General features: G+C 45.2%; 1 protein-coding gene across 3 annotated transcripts in view; it reads right to left on the bottom strand.

The window, feature by feature from the left end:
* Positions 1-16,213, bottom strand: part of MTM1 (myotubularin 1) — a 95,918-nt gene that overhangs the window by 39,610 nt on the left and 40,095 nt on the right. For all 3 annotated transcript variants that reach the window (XM_021683399.2, XM_044911513.1, XM_021683406.1), the window contains one exon: positions 12,363-12,464. In XM_021683399.2, the coding sequence (XP_021539074.1) occupies positions 12,363-12,464 (102 nt within the window). The remainder of the gene's footprint in view (positions 1-12,362; positions 12,465-16,213) is intronic.

The raw sequence follows: 16,213 nt of genomic DNA on the forward strand, positions 1-16,213 counted from the left end.
ATTTCCCATGTGTTGTCTCAACTTGTTGCTGTAGGAATTAAGTGTCTCCCGTGTGACTCCACTGGGAGAAAACTCTGGAAATTTGTGCCTGGTTCCCCCCACCCAGACTTTACCCCATGTACCTTTTCCTTTTGCAGCTCTTCCTCCATACCTTTTTGCTATAATAAATCACACTTGTGAGGACGACTATATGTTACACCTTTTGAATTCTCCTAATGAATCATTGACGTCGGGGTGGTCTTAGGGACCCCCATCACAAAAAACTGATAAATACAAAGATTTAAAAAAAATTCCCATAGCAAAAGCCACCATAGTCAAAAGACATATGGGGAAAATATTTGCAACTCATATTATGAGTGTAACTATTACATAAAGAACTCCTACAATTGACCAAAAAAAAAAGACCAAAATCCCAAAGGAAATATAGGCAGAAGCCACCGAGAATCAATAGAAATACAAATAGCTCAAACCAAAAGATATTTAATTTCAGTCAAATAGGATAAATACAAAATAAAACTATGAATCCACATTTTCACCTATTAGATTAGTGAAGATCAAAAAATCAGAAAGCATCCTGGATTGGTGCAGTTGGCAAAACAGTCCCCCAAAGATGTCCATGTCCTACTCCCTGTGACCCGTGTCATTACCATATGTGGCAAAGAGGAATTAGGTTGCCAATGGAATTAAGATTTTTTTTTAAAGATTTTATTTATTTGAGAGAGAAAGAATGAGACAGAGAACATGAGGCGGGGGAGTGTCAGAGGAAGAAGCAGACTCGCCGCTGAGCAGGGAGCCTGATGCGGGACTTGATCCTGGGACTCCAGGATCATGACCTGAGCCGAAGGCAGTCGCTTAACCGACTGAGCCACCCAGGCGCCCTGGAATTAAGATTTCTAATCACCTGACTTTAAGACAGGAAGAGTACCCTGGACTTCCCAGGAGTGCCAATGTCATCGTAAGGGTCCTGAGATGTGGAAGGAGGCCGAATAGTCGGAATCAGAAAAAGAGAGTGACGATGGAATAAAGTCAGAGTAATTTGAAGGACTCGACCACTGCTTTGGCTCTGCAGATGGAGGAAGAGGCTGTGAGCCAAGGAACGTGGGTGCCTCTAGAAGCTGGAAAATGCAAGGAATGGACTCTCCCCTAGATTCCCCAGAAGACACACAGCACCACACCCCCCCTGACTTTAGTCCAGCAAGACCCATTTTGGACTTCTGACCTCCAGAACTGTAAGATGACAGACTCGTGTTTTTATAAGCCGCCAAGTTTGTGGTCATGTGTTAGAGCAGCTATAGGAAATGAATAGAGCTGGAGACAAGCACTCTGACCCACTGCATGTGGGAGTGAAAGCCAGTACATCTTCTTTTAGGGATATTTGGTAATAGCAGTAATTCTACTTCTAAGAACTTATCCTACAACATACACGAGCACCTACAAAATGATGTATGTGCAAGGTTACCCACTGCAGTTTATGTAACAGCAAACGATAGAAAATGATCTCAGTATCCATCAAGAGAGGATTGAAGAAAGTATGGTACGGTCAACAGAGTACTGTATGGTCATAAATAGGGTAAAGAAGCCCACTCATCTGGCGGTATCTTTGGTAAATGTAAAAGCAAGGTATGGAAGAGCACATACAGCTTACTCCCGCTAGGGTCAAAGGGGGAAAAGATGCCTAACAAGTTGCATGAATAGGCTTAAACTATCACTGGGTGGACAGTAACAGACTGAAAACACTGGTTGTCTGTGAGGAGGGGAATAGGGTGGGTGAAGGATGCTTGGAGCGGGATATTTTTACGACATACCTGTCTTAGTTCCAGCCGGTATAACAAGTTACCATAGACTGGGTGGCTTAAAACAATGAACATTTACTTCTCACAGTTCTGGAGGCTGCAAAGTCTAAGGTCAAGAAGCCAGCATGGCCGGGTTCTGGTGAGACCCACTTCCTGGTTTACAGAGGGCAGCCTTCTTGCTGTACTTCACGTGGTGGAAAGCACAAGCTCTGGTCCCTTCCTTTACCTATAGGGTCAGTAATCCCATCCTGGGGCTCCACCCTCATAACCTCATCTAAACCGAATCACCTCTCAAAAGCCCCACCTCCAAATACCATCACACTGGGGGGTTCGGGCTTCAGCATAGGATTCTGGGAGGACACAAACATTGAGTCCTTAACAGTACCTTCTATACTTCCCGAATTTTCAATTATGGACATATATTAGCTATTGTCAAACTTTTAAAGTAGTGCTTGTTGAATAAATGCCCTTTCTAAACAGAATATTCTTACTGGTGACTTGGTTGCTGCCGGTTCTTAATTCATTCACTCTACTGACCTTAGTATATTAATTCAACAAACATTTACCGAGGGCCTACCATGAACAAGGTATTAAGTAGAGAAAAAGATGAGTAAGACACAGGCACTGTTTTTAAGGGGTCAGAAATTCTCCAAAGGACGGTGACAAGAAGGGCACAACTACCAATTATGTAAAGAGGAGAGCACAGAGCACCTGGGACTCCAGAGAATGCCTAGGTTATTTCTAGAGAGATGAGCCTGGAAGGATAAGATGACCTTGGCCATGATAATAACAATGATGACAAAAAGGCACAATTGGTAGCCAAACTCAGCGAATACGAGGCCATCTGCAAACATGGCCAAAGTGCAGGAGGGGGTCGAAAAAAGTGGGGACAGTTGAGAGGTGAGGCCACACAGTGGGGGAGACTGAAGTCTGTATCTGTGCTGACAGAGAGGGAGGAACTGCTGACGTTTGGAGGGCGGGGGGAGTGAGAGCCGAGTCCCAGGGAGAGGATGTGCAGGGGTAGACTGGGTAGGAGACAGAAAGGAAGCAGGAAAACCAGTCCAAGTACGATTCCACCACTTGAGAAAAGAAGAGAAGAAAACCCTGGATTCAGTAAACATTCAGGAAAAGGGAAATCTTCCAATGGTGGCCTTCATTTTGGAGGAAGAGAAGATACCACGAGAAACTGGGAACACACAGGAGCAGGTTCAAGGGAAAGAGGAGAGATTATTTTAAAGGAACGTTCAGGGGTCAGCTGAAGTTATGGAGCAGCTAAAGGGAAACATGAAGCGTTGAATCTGGAAGTCAGGTCAGATGGGCAATGCCGGAAGACAGGAGAGGGAGAGATACTGTTGAGGGGACGGTACAGAGCACGAAGGAGGGGGGGAAAGTGGACTTTTCTACAGGGAGAGGCATCTGGTATATAGATGCTCTAACTGAGCCTTCTGCGGAAAACATCTAGAAATGCTGGATAAAACAGAAACCTTTTTTAAAATGCTCTACTGAGCTAGCTAGGGAGGAACAAATACTCAGAAGCTAAACACTAACCACAAACAGGAATGTAGAGAGCAAGAGGAAAGTGCTGCTTTTACCTCCGGGCGCTCACAGAATGGATTCTCATGGCCTGTTGGGAGTTTAGGAGATAGAGGACATAAAGGCCCAGGCTCACCCAAGATGCCAAGACGGGCATCAGACTGGAAACCGCCTTCAATAGAGGTTGGCCTCCCAAGTGCTACAACCTCAGGGTAAGGACAAACAGGAAGTAACCCCCTGAGACTCGAAGGAAGTTACCTGTCCAGGTTATTGGTGTTGATCGAGGGAGAAAAAAGTCTCCACTGCTGTCCCCCACCAGGAATTCGTAGCCACAAGGCAGCTCTGAAGCAACGTGTAGCCCAAGCTCATAAAACTTGGATGGTCCGGAAAACATCAAGCAGGGAATCTAATTTGTAATTGACCCACGCCAGGAGTGCCCTAAGATGCCTGGCAGAAGGAAACGTCAAACTGCCTTCGATCCTGGCCTCTGAGTATTCCCATAAAGGTCCGAGGAAGAGGAGTTCAGAAGCAAGAATCACAAAACATCCTGGGAAACCAGGCACCTTGAGCCAGCAAGTAAGAACTCAGCAGAGCAGGCCCGGCTGAAGAGCGCCGTGGTGGATGAAGTCAAAGACACGACATCCCGGGAGCCAGAGGGACGCTGCAGGTATCAGACTTCCGCATACTTCACATGTGTTTTACAAACATCCTCTCATGGCTACTCAGTAGTTTAAAAAACCTGTGAAAGGAGAGGTGGCTTGAGCACTTGCAGGGTCTTGAGTCACATTCAAAAGCATAGCTCCCCTGGTGTGGGAGGGCGATAAGTGGGATGAGCTCTGAGGGGAGCGGCCGCCAAGCAGGCAGGCAGTGAACACTGGGCTTCTGAACACGGATGGCCATGCGGGGCCAGTCCTGCTGGGAGCACGGTTCCAGGAGATGGGGAGCAGGGAGAAGAGAGAGACTGAAAGAGACCAAGGGCCAAGTCCTGGAGGTGGCAGGAAGTGTGATGAGACCCTCAGTTGGCCACATTTACTGCTTGTCCAAGAAAAAAAGAGTCCTAGCCAAGGAGAAAATGGAGAACTGAGACCTGCTTCAGGCCCAAAGCCACATCTAGGCTGAAAAGCAGACGTGTGTGTGTGTGTGTGTGTGTGTGTGTGTGCCACATCTAGGCTGAAAAGCAGACGTGTGTGTGTGTGTGTGTGTGTGTGTGTGTACACACAGTACTGCTTCTCATTTCAACTGCCTTCTGAAAATGAGCTGTTTGCTTTTATCTATCCTGTGGTCAGCCTAGGAAGTAGGAGTCCACTAAATTTTAGTCTGAGATTTTTAAAATCTCAAAGCAATTTATAAAAATGTCCCCAATTCTGGACTGAAAAATGAAGGCCCAGGGAAAAGTGCCCTTGTTGTTAATTGCCTATTCACAGGATCATTTACAACTCTCATTTGAGCGATTGAAAAAGATGTGCACCCCCATCATCCGCTTTGGTAATTTTTGTGCAATCATTTTTACAAGCAAGTACAACTGGACTTGAGCCAGAGTGGATACAAGGTAGAAATGACACAGTGTTTAAGCCGTATGGACAAGTGGCAAAGACTGAGAAGCAAAGGCAGAAGTCACAAACACCTACAAATGCAGCCGGACCCTCTCCTGAAAGGTGCGGCCATTTCTAACACCTTGCTCCCCCCGTGCTGCCCATGGCAGGAAGTACCACGCCATCAGTCCGTGGAAGGCTGCTGGCCTCCCCAGAAAAGGCCCTGAAACCCAGCTGTTTCTCTCTCTCAAAAGCATAGGCAGAGTCTTCTCTCCTGTGCCTAGTCCTACCACCCACATGAAGGTCAAGTTTACCAAAGCAAACAAAACACCAAAAACCTTTGCAACTACACGAGTGTTAATGAGTTCAGAGTACCAAGAAGCAGAAAACACTGTGATGCCCAAGAGCTTAATCCAGAACGGCGCAGGAAAGCACAGAGCACAGAGGTACACACGCCCGAATGAGCCGCGCTACATTGGAAGCGGGAGGCCTGCATGGGGTCAAAAGATGGACAGAAAAAACAGTGGGAAACCTTTTCCGAAGACGATCACTGCTGCCCCTATTTCACATTTCTAGTTAAGATGCTTTCTGGATTTAACACACTGAAATTTAAGACTTTCGGGGCGCCTGGGTGGCTCAGTTGGTTAAGCGACTGCCTTCGGCTCAGGTCATGATCCCAGGGTCCTGGGATCGAGTCCCACATCGGGTTCCCGGCTCAGCGGGGAGCCTGCTTCTCCCTCTGACCCTCTCCTCTCTCATGCTGTTTCTCTCTCGCTCGCTCTCCAATAAATAAATAAATAAAATCTTTAAAAAAAAAAAAAAAAGAAAATAGTCTTAAAAAAAAAATTTAAGACTTTCAACTAATCCTTTATCCAAGTACAACCAATGGTTTGTTAATAAGGATAGTAACCTTATCCACATAACACCTTTCTTTTAAGGGATTTAAAGTGTCTCACATATTATCACAATCACTTTATTAATATTCTGGGGGAAAGTGTGTTAGGGCAATCATCCTGGGAAACCTGCTTCTTTGCACCTGCTGGGAAAATGGCGCACGACTGCACAGCTGACATTCAAAGGGCACTTACTGCTTGCCAGGCACTTGTAAACAGTTTACGCTTAATCCTCACAAAAACTCTCTGGGGCAGAGAGGGTTATTATCCCCATTACAGATGAGAACGCTGGAGCACGTAAATATTATGTGGCTTCCAAAGTTGCCAAGCAGGTAAGCGACTGAGCACACACCAGCAAGGCTGCGTAAACAAGTCCTCTCTCTGACTCTCCCTCACCCGTGGCTGCCACGAGCCTGGCAACCGCGTCCCGGGCTCCACTCCTTCCAGCTCTCCACCTCCCTATGTGAGGCTCCACTCCATGACTTTTGTCAAAACTCAAGCCCTTCTCTTAAACAAAATTCAGGAAAGTCCATGCATGCCTATAGCTGTAAAGACAGATGTAAGTGACTTTACTTATGCCTAAATTAACTCGAAACCCATTTTATTCTATATATTCTACCTTTATCTAAAAGACTGTTTTTCGGGCACCTGGGTGGCTCAGTTGGTTAAGCGACTGCCTTCGGCTCAGGTCATGGTCCCAGAGTCCTGGGATCGAGTCCTGCATCGGGCTCCCGGCTCAGTGGGGAGCCTGCTTCTCCCTCTGACCCTCTTCCCTCTCATGCTGTTTCTCTCTCTCTCTCTCAAATAAATAAATAAATAAATAAAATCTTAAAAATAAATAAATAAAAAAAATAAAAGATTGTTTTTCAAGCTTTCTAGATCATGATTAACAGAAAACCATACACTTTGCACCATGACCACCTCCCTGTACACATACACATACACACACACACACACACACACACACACACACACACCCCCTGAAGCAAATGTTTAACAAAACCATATGTACCCATGGTACGTATTACGTATTATGCTCTTACTATTTTCTCTTCTAGTCCATTTAAAAATGCTGGCTGCAACCTAGTAAATGGATTTCATGACTCAATAATACATTGGGATTAACAGTTAAACACTCATCTAAAATTTATATTCTCTCTGGTTATCCCACTTGGGTGAAAAATGAGCAAACAATAAAGGAAATCAATGAAAGAAGAACTCTGGCATTGAACGAACCACCCCAACAATTAATTACTCACTTCAATAGCACTATCAGGCTCTATTCAGATTTACACAATTTTTATTCTTGCCTTTAAATAATTACGTCAGAAGCATTGTCACATTTCTTTTTTTCAAGATTTATTTTTTTTTTGAGGTGGGAGTGGGGGCAGAGGGAAAGGGAAAGAGAATCTCAAGTAGACTCCTTGCTGAGTGCAGAGCCCAATGCGGGGCTTGATCCCAGGACCTTGACATCAGGACGTGAGCCAAAACCAAGAGTCAGATGCTTAACCCACTGATGAGTCACCCAGGCGCCCCAGCATTATCACGTTTCTTATAAAAATGTATCATTTACCTAGAAGTAGCGTTGAGTTACAAGGTAGTTTGCGAAATTGGTACAAGTTCTAGTGTTTGTGAGGCAAAACAAAAATAAAGCAAGAAAATAAATACTTTGGCTGAAGTAGAAAACGTTATGGGAACAATGTCCAAGTCTGACTGAGCCGACATAATATGGGAACAATCAAATTAATAGGCTGGGGTCGACTCTGTGTGGCTAAACTGCTCAAGTTCAATTCAAAGTTTAAGTCCCAACTTGAACATGCTGAGTGGTGAAAATGCTAATGGGGAAGGAGGCCAGAGAGAGCCAAAGGGGTGGTCTGAGAGCAAAAAGCCCACTTGTACACCGTTCCCCCTATGGCTGGATTTGGAACCCAGCTCTCCTGGCCTTCAGACACCATTTCGTGGATACAACAGCATGCTTACCTCTGACCTCAAATGCTTACAATAAAAAAAAAACAAAACACTGAGATAATCTGCAGCTGGTTTAACAGTTTCAATAATATTAACAAAGTGATATTTTTCAAGTAGGGCCCTTTGTATTGTTCAATGCAATCAGGCTTAGATTAGGCTTCCAGGAAATCCCTTCCTGGCACACTCTCGCATTCCCTACTGTGGCAGTTTGAAAACTTTTCTATCCCTCCTGTCTCAGAGGAATAATTGTTCCTTCGCCTTTCCAAAACTGCCCTACAAACTGGCTTTCGCCCCATCCCCCTCTGCCTTCCCCAGGATCCTGCTTCAGAAAGATCCCTTCTCTCTCTTGCTTCCTCTCCCCTCCCACAAATACATTCATTCACCTTTCTCAGCTTCAAGTGAAACACAGGTTTTGTTTGGACTTCTCTATTATACATCAGGGTTACTTAAGTAACTAACTTAACTAACCTGGGATCGATGGGCTTCAGAGGGGCTGAAACCCTAACATTTTATGTAAAGTTTTGTACATAAGTGCATTCTTCAGGGGATGAGAAACTATAATTTGTATCATATTATCAAAGGAATCCATAGCTGCAAACAGATTAAGAACCACGATTTCAAATCTACATCTCTAGACCCTTTTCTGAGGAGCAGACCTGAAATCGCTGCCGTCGATTCTGTCAAAAAGCCACAATAATGCTAACGGCCATATGAACAAAACAGAACTCCCCACTCCTCCCTCCTTGCCCTGTCTTCTACCTGTCTCCTCAAACAAAATCCTTTTCTGACCTCCCTGCTCTGTCAACGGCACCCCACCCTCCTCATCACTCAAGCCGCAAACCCCAGAGGGAAGGATGATTCAGCCTTCCTCGCTGTCCTCTCTCACCAAACTGCTGCCCAAGCTTGTCGTCCTCCACCCCGCCCTGGCCACCTGCACCGCCGGGTCCTCGGTCAGGCACTGTGGACCTCTCACCTGGCCTCTGACGCCCCCTCCCAGGCTCCGTGAGCTCTCTGCTCCTGTCTAGTCTTCATGACCTTGTATTCAGTTCTTTCACTTATTTCAAAACCTTCCGTAGGTCTCCACCACTTCCCCAGGTATTAGCTCCTTCCCTGGCAATGCCGTCCATCACGTGAGCCCAGAGCTCCTCTTGCCCACGCTCTGACCAAACAGCGCCTGGCTACCCTCATAAACACTTCACACTGCTTCCAGCTTTCCCTCTGCTGTGTCGAGGGTCAGGGTCTTGCCTCTGCCTGAAACTCCACTTCCTCCAACGGAAATGATAACCATCCTTCAAGGCTCAACCCAAATGACTATCAAATTTCATGCAGGCTTTCCCATGTAGGTTGGACGTGTTCTCTTCTTCCTGTGAATCCCCAGTAGACTTCCTCTGCATTTCTCTTACAGCATGAAAGTAACTGTTCCATATCGGAGCCAGACACATGCGTCCTATCACTTCTGTCACATCCCCGAATGGGGCTAGGTATCATTCCTTCAGCCCATACTCCTCCTCATCTGCCCTCCCTGCTCCCCGACACCACCCCACACAGTACGCCGAAATAAACTTATTTACAAGACAGTTGTACATGTTGACTTGAATAGCAAGAACAGATGTTCCAAAAGCCATGGCAATAGCTGATCTGTTCTTATCTGCATCTTGTATTGTTTCAGTGATTGGTTTAACTTTTTTTTTTTTTTTTAAAGATGACTTCGAGTGGTTAAAACTTAGAGAATGTAATTTTCCAAAACTTTGTATAAGTAATCCGGCTGACATTTTTTCTCAAGTTTGTCACTTCCCAAAGAAGAAGTAGGGATTTCTAGTGCCAGTACAAAAATTAAGGCCAAGTACCACAGACGAGAAATCAACCCCTCTGTGGACTACTCCAATGACAGCAACCCGGAATCCCAGGCTCTGATGCTAGATCCACAACATCCAGAAATTTGTCCCATATGTTTCCATAAGATGGATTTTTCCTTCACTTTCTACTAAACCTGAGTTCAATAAAAAAAGCCATCATTATACAACTCCCAAGCAGAAGTCATTATGGTGAAGTGAGAGAGAGAAATAATGGCGGCTCCCCGCATTCATAAGCCCATAATATAGCAGGAGGCAGGCAATTCCTACATAATTATTACGTAAGGCAGGCTGAGGTAAGTGCTCTAATAGAGGGACCTGCAAAGTCTAACAAGTGAGAGGCAAGACAACCCCTACAGGGGGCGGGGGGGGCGGGGGGGTATACACAAATGGTATATAGAAGGACTTATGGCTGAGCAAGGTGGTGGAGGATGGGCTTTAAAGACACAAGGGGCCTGCAAGTAAAGGGGATAGAAAAACCAAAGACTCTGCTCTGAGAAAGTTCTATGTGTATTGGAGGAGCACAAGGAAGTCCTGTGTGCTTGGAATGTAGGGTATAAGCCATGGGAAGTCACTGAGTTTGTTTTTGTTTTTGTGGAGAGTGGGACATAGTGACATGATTGTAGTTCAATTAAAAAACCACTGGCAGCACTCTGTAGAATAAATTGGAAGGAGAGAAACTGAAAGAAGAGAAGCCAGTTGGGAAGCATGAGTTAAAATAGGAAGCCCAAGTAGAAATGGGAAGAAATATGTGAGAGTCACTAATAAGTAGAACCTATAGGATTTGGAACAGATGTAGCTATGGGAGGCAAGGCACGGAGAGAATAAGACACTTGACTTCAAGTTCTCAAACCTGAGCAACTGGGGATCCTCCTCATTGAGGTGCATGTAGGCTAAAGAGCAGGTCTGGTGAGCTGTGAAGAGGTTGGGGGAGACAACAAGCTTGTGATGCTCAAGGACTTCCAGAGGAAGATGTTTGAGAGTTAGGCTGGTTACATTCACTGGAGGCCAGTGTTGGGGCTAGATTTCGAAATCACCCATAAGGCAATGACAGCTTATGTGATGGGATGAAACGAAACCATCAAGGCAAAGTGAGTAACATGAGAAGGCAGCTGAAGGGGGACCACCACAGAGATGGTCCACGAAGGAAAAGACAGAGGCAGTGGAGACTGGGAAGGACAGTCAAGGTGGCAGAATAACACACAAACCAGGACTTGCTAGAATGGGGTGCTCCAAACCGCTGAATGCTGGGGGAAGAGGAAACAGAATGAAGACTGAAGTGAGCCATTAGATTTGGCCAGTAAAAGGGCCTCAGTTCCAGGAAGGTACCTACAGTAAAGCCGGACACTGAAATGGGTTGGAGGAATGAATAAACTGGAGACGAGAACAGACTAGCTTGTCCTTTCCAGAAGTGTGGATGGAGGCGAGAGCTGGGCCAGTAGTTTATTTTATTTTATTTTTTTAAGGTTTTATTTATTTATTTGACAGAGAGAGACACAGCGAGAGAGGGAACACAAGCAGGGGGAGGGGGAGAGGGAGAGGGAGAAGCAGGCCCCCCGTGGAGCAGGGAGCCCGATGCGGGGCTCAATCCCAGAACCCTGGGATCACGACCTGAGCCGAAGGCAGATGCTGAATGACTGAGCCACCCAGGCGCCCCGGGTCAGTAGTTTGGAGAAAGCTGGTCTAATACTTGACTTTTTAGGGGAGTAAACCCTAAAAGAGACAAAAGATGGCAGAGAAAGGGGATCTTACAGGAGATGGACTGGGCCCTCTGCTCCTTCAAACCTACTGTGTGAGCCGTTCTTCAAATTTCTGATAATTTGGGGCCAGATACGCAAAGCCCAAGATAGAACATGTTCCCTAACTGAATTTTCGTGGATTAGACTTACATTCTCACTTTCATAAATATTCCAAAGATGTGTTCTTATAAAACTCTTTTTGCCCTAATCATTAACGAAATTGTTTAGTACTGAAATAGGTTTTACATCACACATTTAATCAAAAACTGAGAAAGGCTGAAAATGTGTTCAACTCTATATCATTACATTTGTTTTAAAAGCATTACATTTGAATCTGTAATCAACACATGACTCACGAGGAGTACTTTATGAATCTCTCTAGACCTCCAGTCTTTGTATAATTGTCCCTTCCATCACCTGTGAATTTCCTTTGCCCGGAACAACTCCTGATGAAATTTGGGAAGAGAGAAACCTTGTCTCACCAGAAAAAAAAAAAAAAAAAATCCCAGGCCCTTATTGCCAAAAAACCTAAAAGACAGCCTCAGGGAGAAGGGCTACATTACAAATGATCTCCTTCAGTCCACACAGCGGCATACTCATCCTAGACTCAAAGTAAAGGCATATATATATATGCATATTTTTTTAAGAATTATTTCCTTGCTTTCCCCTTAGCAGGTGCTTGCCTCCAAGTCTGTTTAGAGCCGAGCAGAGGAGAAGGAGAGGGGAGTGAGGATGTAAGCAAGGCCTGGTGGCAAAAGGAAGGTGCCCACAGACCGCCTCCCTGCCTCATGCCTTTAAGGAGGACGAGCCAAGGCCGGGGGCGCACTGGCGGAGGGAGAGCACAGACCACCCTGGGTGACACTTCAGTCACCTGGGGCGGGCCATCCCACATACACTAGCAGAGGAGAGGCCTGCTCCTCCTGGCAACGCTTCAATTACCTTTAATAAACACCCTGGCACACACAGCACGCCGGGAAGCACAGACTAGAGAGTAAATGAAAGGGGAGACACCCGAGAACCTCCAGGTGCTAGGAAGAACCCTGGAATTTACCAGACTGTGGGCCAAGGGAAAGGCGTATCTTGTGAGGATCTCAAACATATCCCTTCTGCTGTGGCCTTCCTGTTTCAGCGCGAACCTCAGGTTTCTCATGTCCTGGGGAGGGGGGGAGCAGAGAAATTTGACAGTTCAGTCTTCAAATAAAGTGACATTCCTTAGCAAAAAAAAAATCTCTTCAACTAAAGGAGTGGAAGATTCACTTACCTGAAAGGGCAGTTAATCTAGATTACTAAGAAAACCACTTTGTTTTGTGTGACATTTTGAAATATCCAGCTAAGAATACCTCAAAATACTCTCATCGTAGTCATGAGTGTAAAGACAAAGCAACCAGTGCTAAAGAGAAGACAGAGCTAAAGTCATTTTATAACAAGAAAAATCAAACCTTGCCTTGCACACCATCTACGGTGTCTCTTTACTTCAACCGGTTTCTGCAGTATTTTCCCTATAAAAGAGTATTTTATTCAGTTTTTTTTTTTAAAGATTTTATTTATTCATTTGAGAGGGAGAGAGACAGAGAAAGCACAAGCAGGGGAGAGGCAGAAGGAGAGGGAGAAGCAGACCCGACGTGGGGCTCGATCCCAGGACCTGGAGATCATGACCTGAGCAGAAGGCAGATGCTTAACCATCTGAGCCACCCAGGTGCCCCTTCACAGAACTTTTCAAATGTGTACCTGCTATCACATGTAAGCTCAAAACTGTCAAACATGTCATGAAAATACGGAAGCTCTCTCCCTCTCCCTCATGCTCCTTTCAAGTCTCATTCTAACAAATCAGGAAATGATTGGCACTTTAAGCTCTCATACAAGTAATGGAACATATTCTTCCCATCAAGTTGACTTGCACAGTGTTCTACATAGACCACAGTTAAGGACCCCTGTGCTTTCGGGAAGTAAACATTAACGCTCGAAACTGGATTTTAAAAGGGGCTTTCAATACATATCTTTTTGCTAAGCAAGAAAACCTTCTCATACACCGAAACCAAACCAAAAAAGCTCCCTTAAATATCAAGTTGTATTACCTATCAAATATATAACATTCTGTCTTACTTTCAAAGCTAGAGTTGTTTCGCTTGTCTCCTAAATCAATCATTGTGCTGTGACCGAGTGGCTGAGCACTCAAAACACCAATTCAATTCAGAACAAACGAGCCCCGTGCTGGACCCTGGGGGGAACCTTAGGAGGCAGACAGCTGAGCTGGTCCCTGCCCTCTTGGATGTCACGATCTTTACATTTTTTCAAAGTGCTTTTTCATTTAGTATCTCAGGAGCACACTTAAAGCTTCCTAAGTCTCTGGCATGAAGGACTAGCAAAGGCCTTGCCATTTACAGGACATCCCAGAATGCCCCTGGCAGCAGAGGCAGTATAAAGAACTAGACCCGAAGACCTCTACTGAGTGACCCAAGACTGCTCACTCTCTATACAGATGGCATCTACTGGGCCTTGCCAGCTCTAGGATTCCGTGCTTTCACTTTTAAAAGCACAGAACTGAATAAAATCCAAAACCCAATTCACAACATATTCCAAGAAAACTGGGATATTAGTTGTTGGCTCATGATGCAAAGCAGTAGTCAAATAAAAGGGAATAATCATTTCAATGAGATGACATGCCTCGAAAGGGTTTACAACTGAGCCACGAGCATAGCACCAGATAGCCGAGGATCTGTGGGGCTCAAAGACCTGTGCAGAACTTTCCTCCTAACAGCCTGGGGTCAGCTGATAACTCCGTAACATCACTGTTCTTAACCACTTGGCCAGAACTTAGACCATTTCTAGATAACCATTTATTTTGATCCATCAGTGACTCCAACAACTACTTCTTGTTGCCATCTGATTCAGATGTAATTAAAGGACAGAAAAAATTACTACCTCATCTTGCCAACAAGAAAATTGAAACAGAAAAGGCAAATGACTCACAGGCGGCAGCTCACCAAATCTACTACAGAAATATGAGCATATCCTAAGTGGTAAGTTCCACCTGGTCTCCTTAGAGGCTGAGTCGTCAGGGGAGGGCCCCTGAGAAAGAGCCTTGTGGCAGAAGAGCCTCACAGCCCCCCTCGGCCTGATAAGTGGGTCACGTGGCGATGCACCAAGCCTCGCTATAATAAATGAGTCCGAGTAAACACATCCCCGGTGCAACAATACCGAAGGGCTGATTTATGGAGACATCATTTCTATAACCCATCTCTAGAGAAACAACACCCATCGCTGCTGACCTCAAAATACCACAGTCTTTAAAACGAGTAAACAGGGGTGAGGCATGGAAGGAGAGAGGAGGTTTTGCAGTGGTTAAGGCTTGGCTTTGGCTTTTTTTTTACAAGGCTCTTTCTTTTTAAGGCTCCAAGTTGTCAGCAGGGGCTGATGTGGTGCCTGGGGGTAAAAATTCACATATTCAGAGCCACCTTCTCCTGTGCTGGGACTTACACCCCCGGGTGAAAGCAGAAATCCCTGTGCACAGTGCTGGTAGGCCCAAATCCGTAGGGCTTAGAACGACCAGTCTCCCCAGGGCAACACTGGGGCTGACCTGCAAGACGGGAGAGTCCACCTCTCCCCCGCCACAGCAGGTTCCCTTTCTATCACCTTCCGGTCTGTTCCTGAGAACATGGGACTTGACTCTCATAACATCGCAGTTCTCAGGGAGATAACGGAATGAAGAGGCTGAGCTACAACACTGTTCTAGGCCATCATCTTTGGGCTCAACGCGAATTCCAAGAAATCTAGATATGTGTAACATTTGCAAGTGATGCCTGGTGAGTTGTCCCTAAGCCCCGTTTTTATAATAAACAGTCAAAGGGTAAGAATGCGCTTTATCTTATTAACTCTGGGAGGACTGATATTTAAATACAAATTCTTCCTATTGACAAGGCAACAAACAGGACTTTAAAAAATTCTATTAGAACTGAAGTCACTTTCAAAGTCATCAATATTAGCAACCCAATTTTCCCTTGAGTACTGTAATATAACACTCTACTCCCATGGATCCTTTTATGCAAAAGGCAAAAACACTTCCTTAAAAGTAAATCCCTGTATTTCTAGGCCCCAAAGTGAAGACAGTAGCTGGGATCATACATAAGGCATTTAAGGTAGGTTGGATTAAAACAAAAACCAAAAGAAGCCAAGGTGGGCAGTGATGGAGAATTTCAGTTCAGGCCTAATGACCACACAATCATTTGGTTTGTGATAGAGTGTACTAGTTAGTCTTCATCTTTTATAAACTGGAGACAATAAAGCAAACATACCATATTCATAACCAAAACACAATTATAGGAGATTAGTTTTAAGAAATCACAGTGCTGGGCGCCTGGGTGGCTCAGTTGGTTAAGCGACTGCCTTCGGCTCAGGCCATGATCCTGGAGTCCCGGGATCGAGTCCCGCATCGGGCTCCCTGCTCAGCAGGGAGTCTGCTTCTCCCTCTGACCCTCCCCCCTCTCATGTGCTCTCTCTCTCTCAAATAAATAAATAAAATTTTAAAAAAAAAAAAAGAAAAAAAGAAATCACAGTGCCTGAGCAAAGGTCACATCTCCCAGATCTAGCTGTGAGAAGCACTGGAACAGATGAGCTCCAAGCCCCCTCGAACTCTTTCTGGGATTGGACATTACTCTATTCTATTACTATTCTATTTGGATTATAACCATCTGACACTTAATACCTGGAAAGGAAGTTTTCTTGCCAGAAGGTTTAGCCTGTTGTCTGCAAAATGATCATCTCACTGTATTTGGATCCCAACCTTGCCATTTGCTGGGTAATCTTAGCTCAGTGACCTAACTCTTCTTAGGCTTAAGGCTTTGTAATGATAAAATGGAGACGCCACTGTCCATCTCAAGAGGGTTGCCCTGAGGACTGAATGCA

This window comes from Neomonachus schauinslandi, chromosome X (genome assembly GCF_002201575.2).
Source record: "Neomonachus schauinslandi chromosome X, ASM220157v2, whole genome shotgun sequence".
NCBI lineage: Eukaryota > Metazoa > Chordata > Mammalia > Carnivora > Phocidae > Neomonachus > Neomonachus schauinslandi.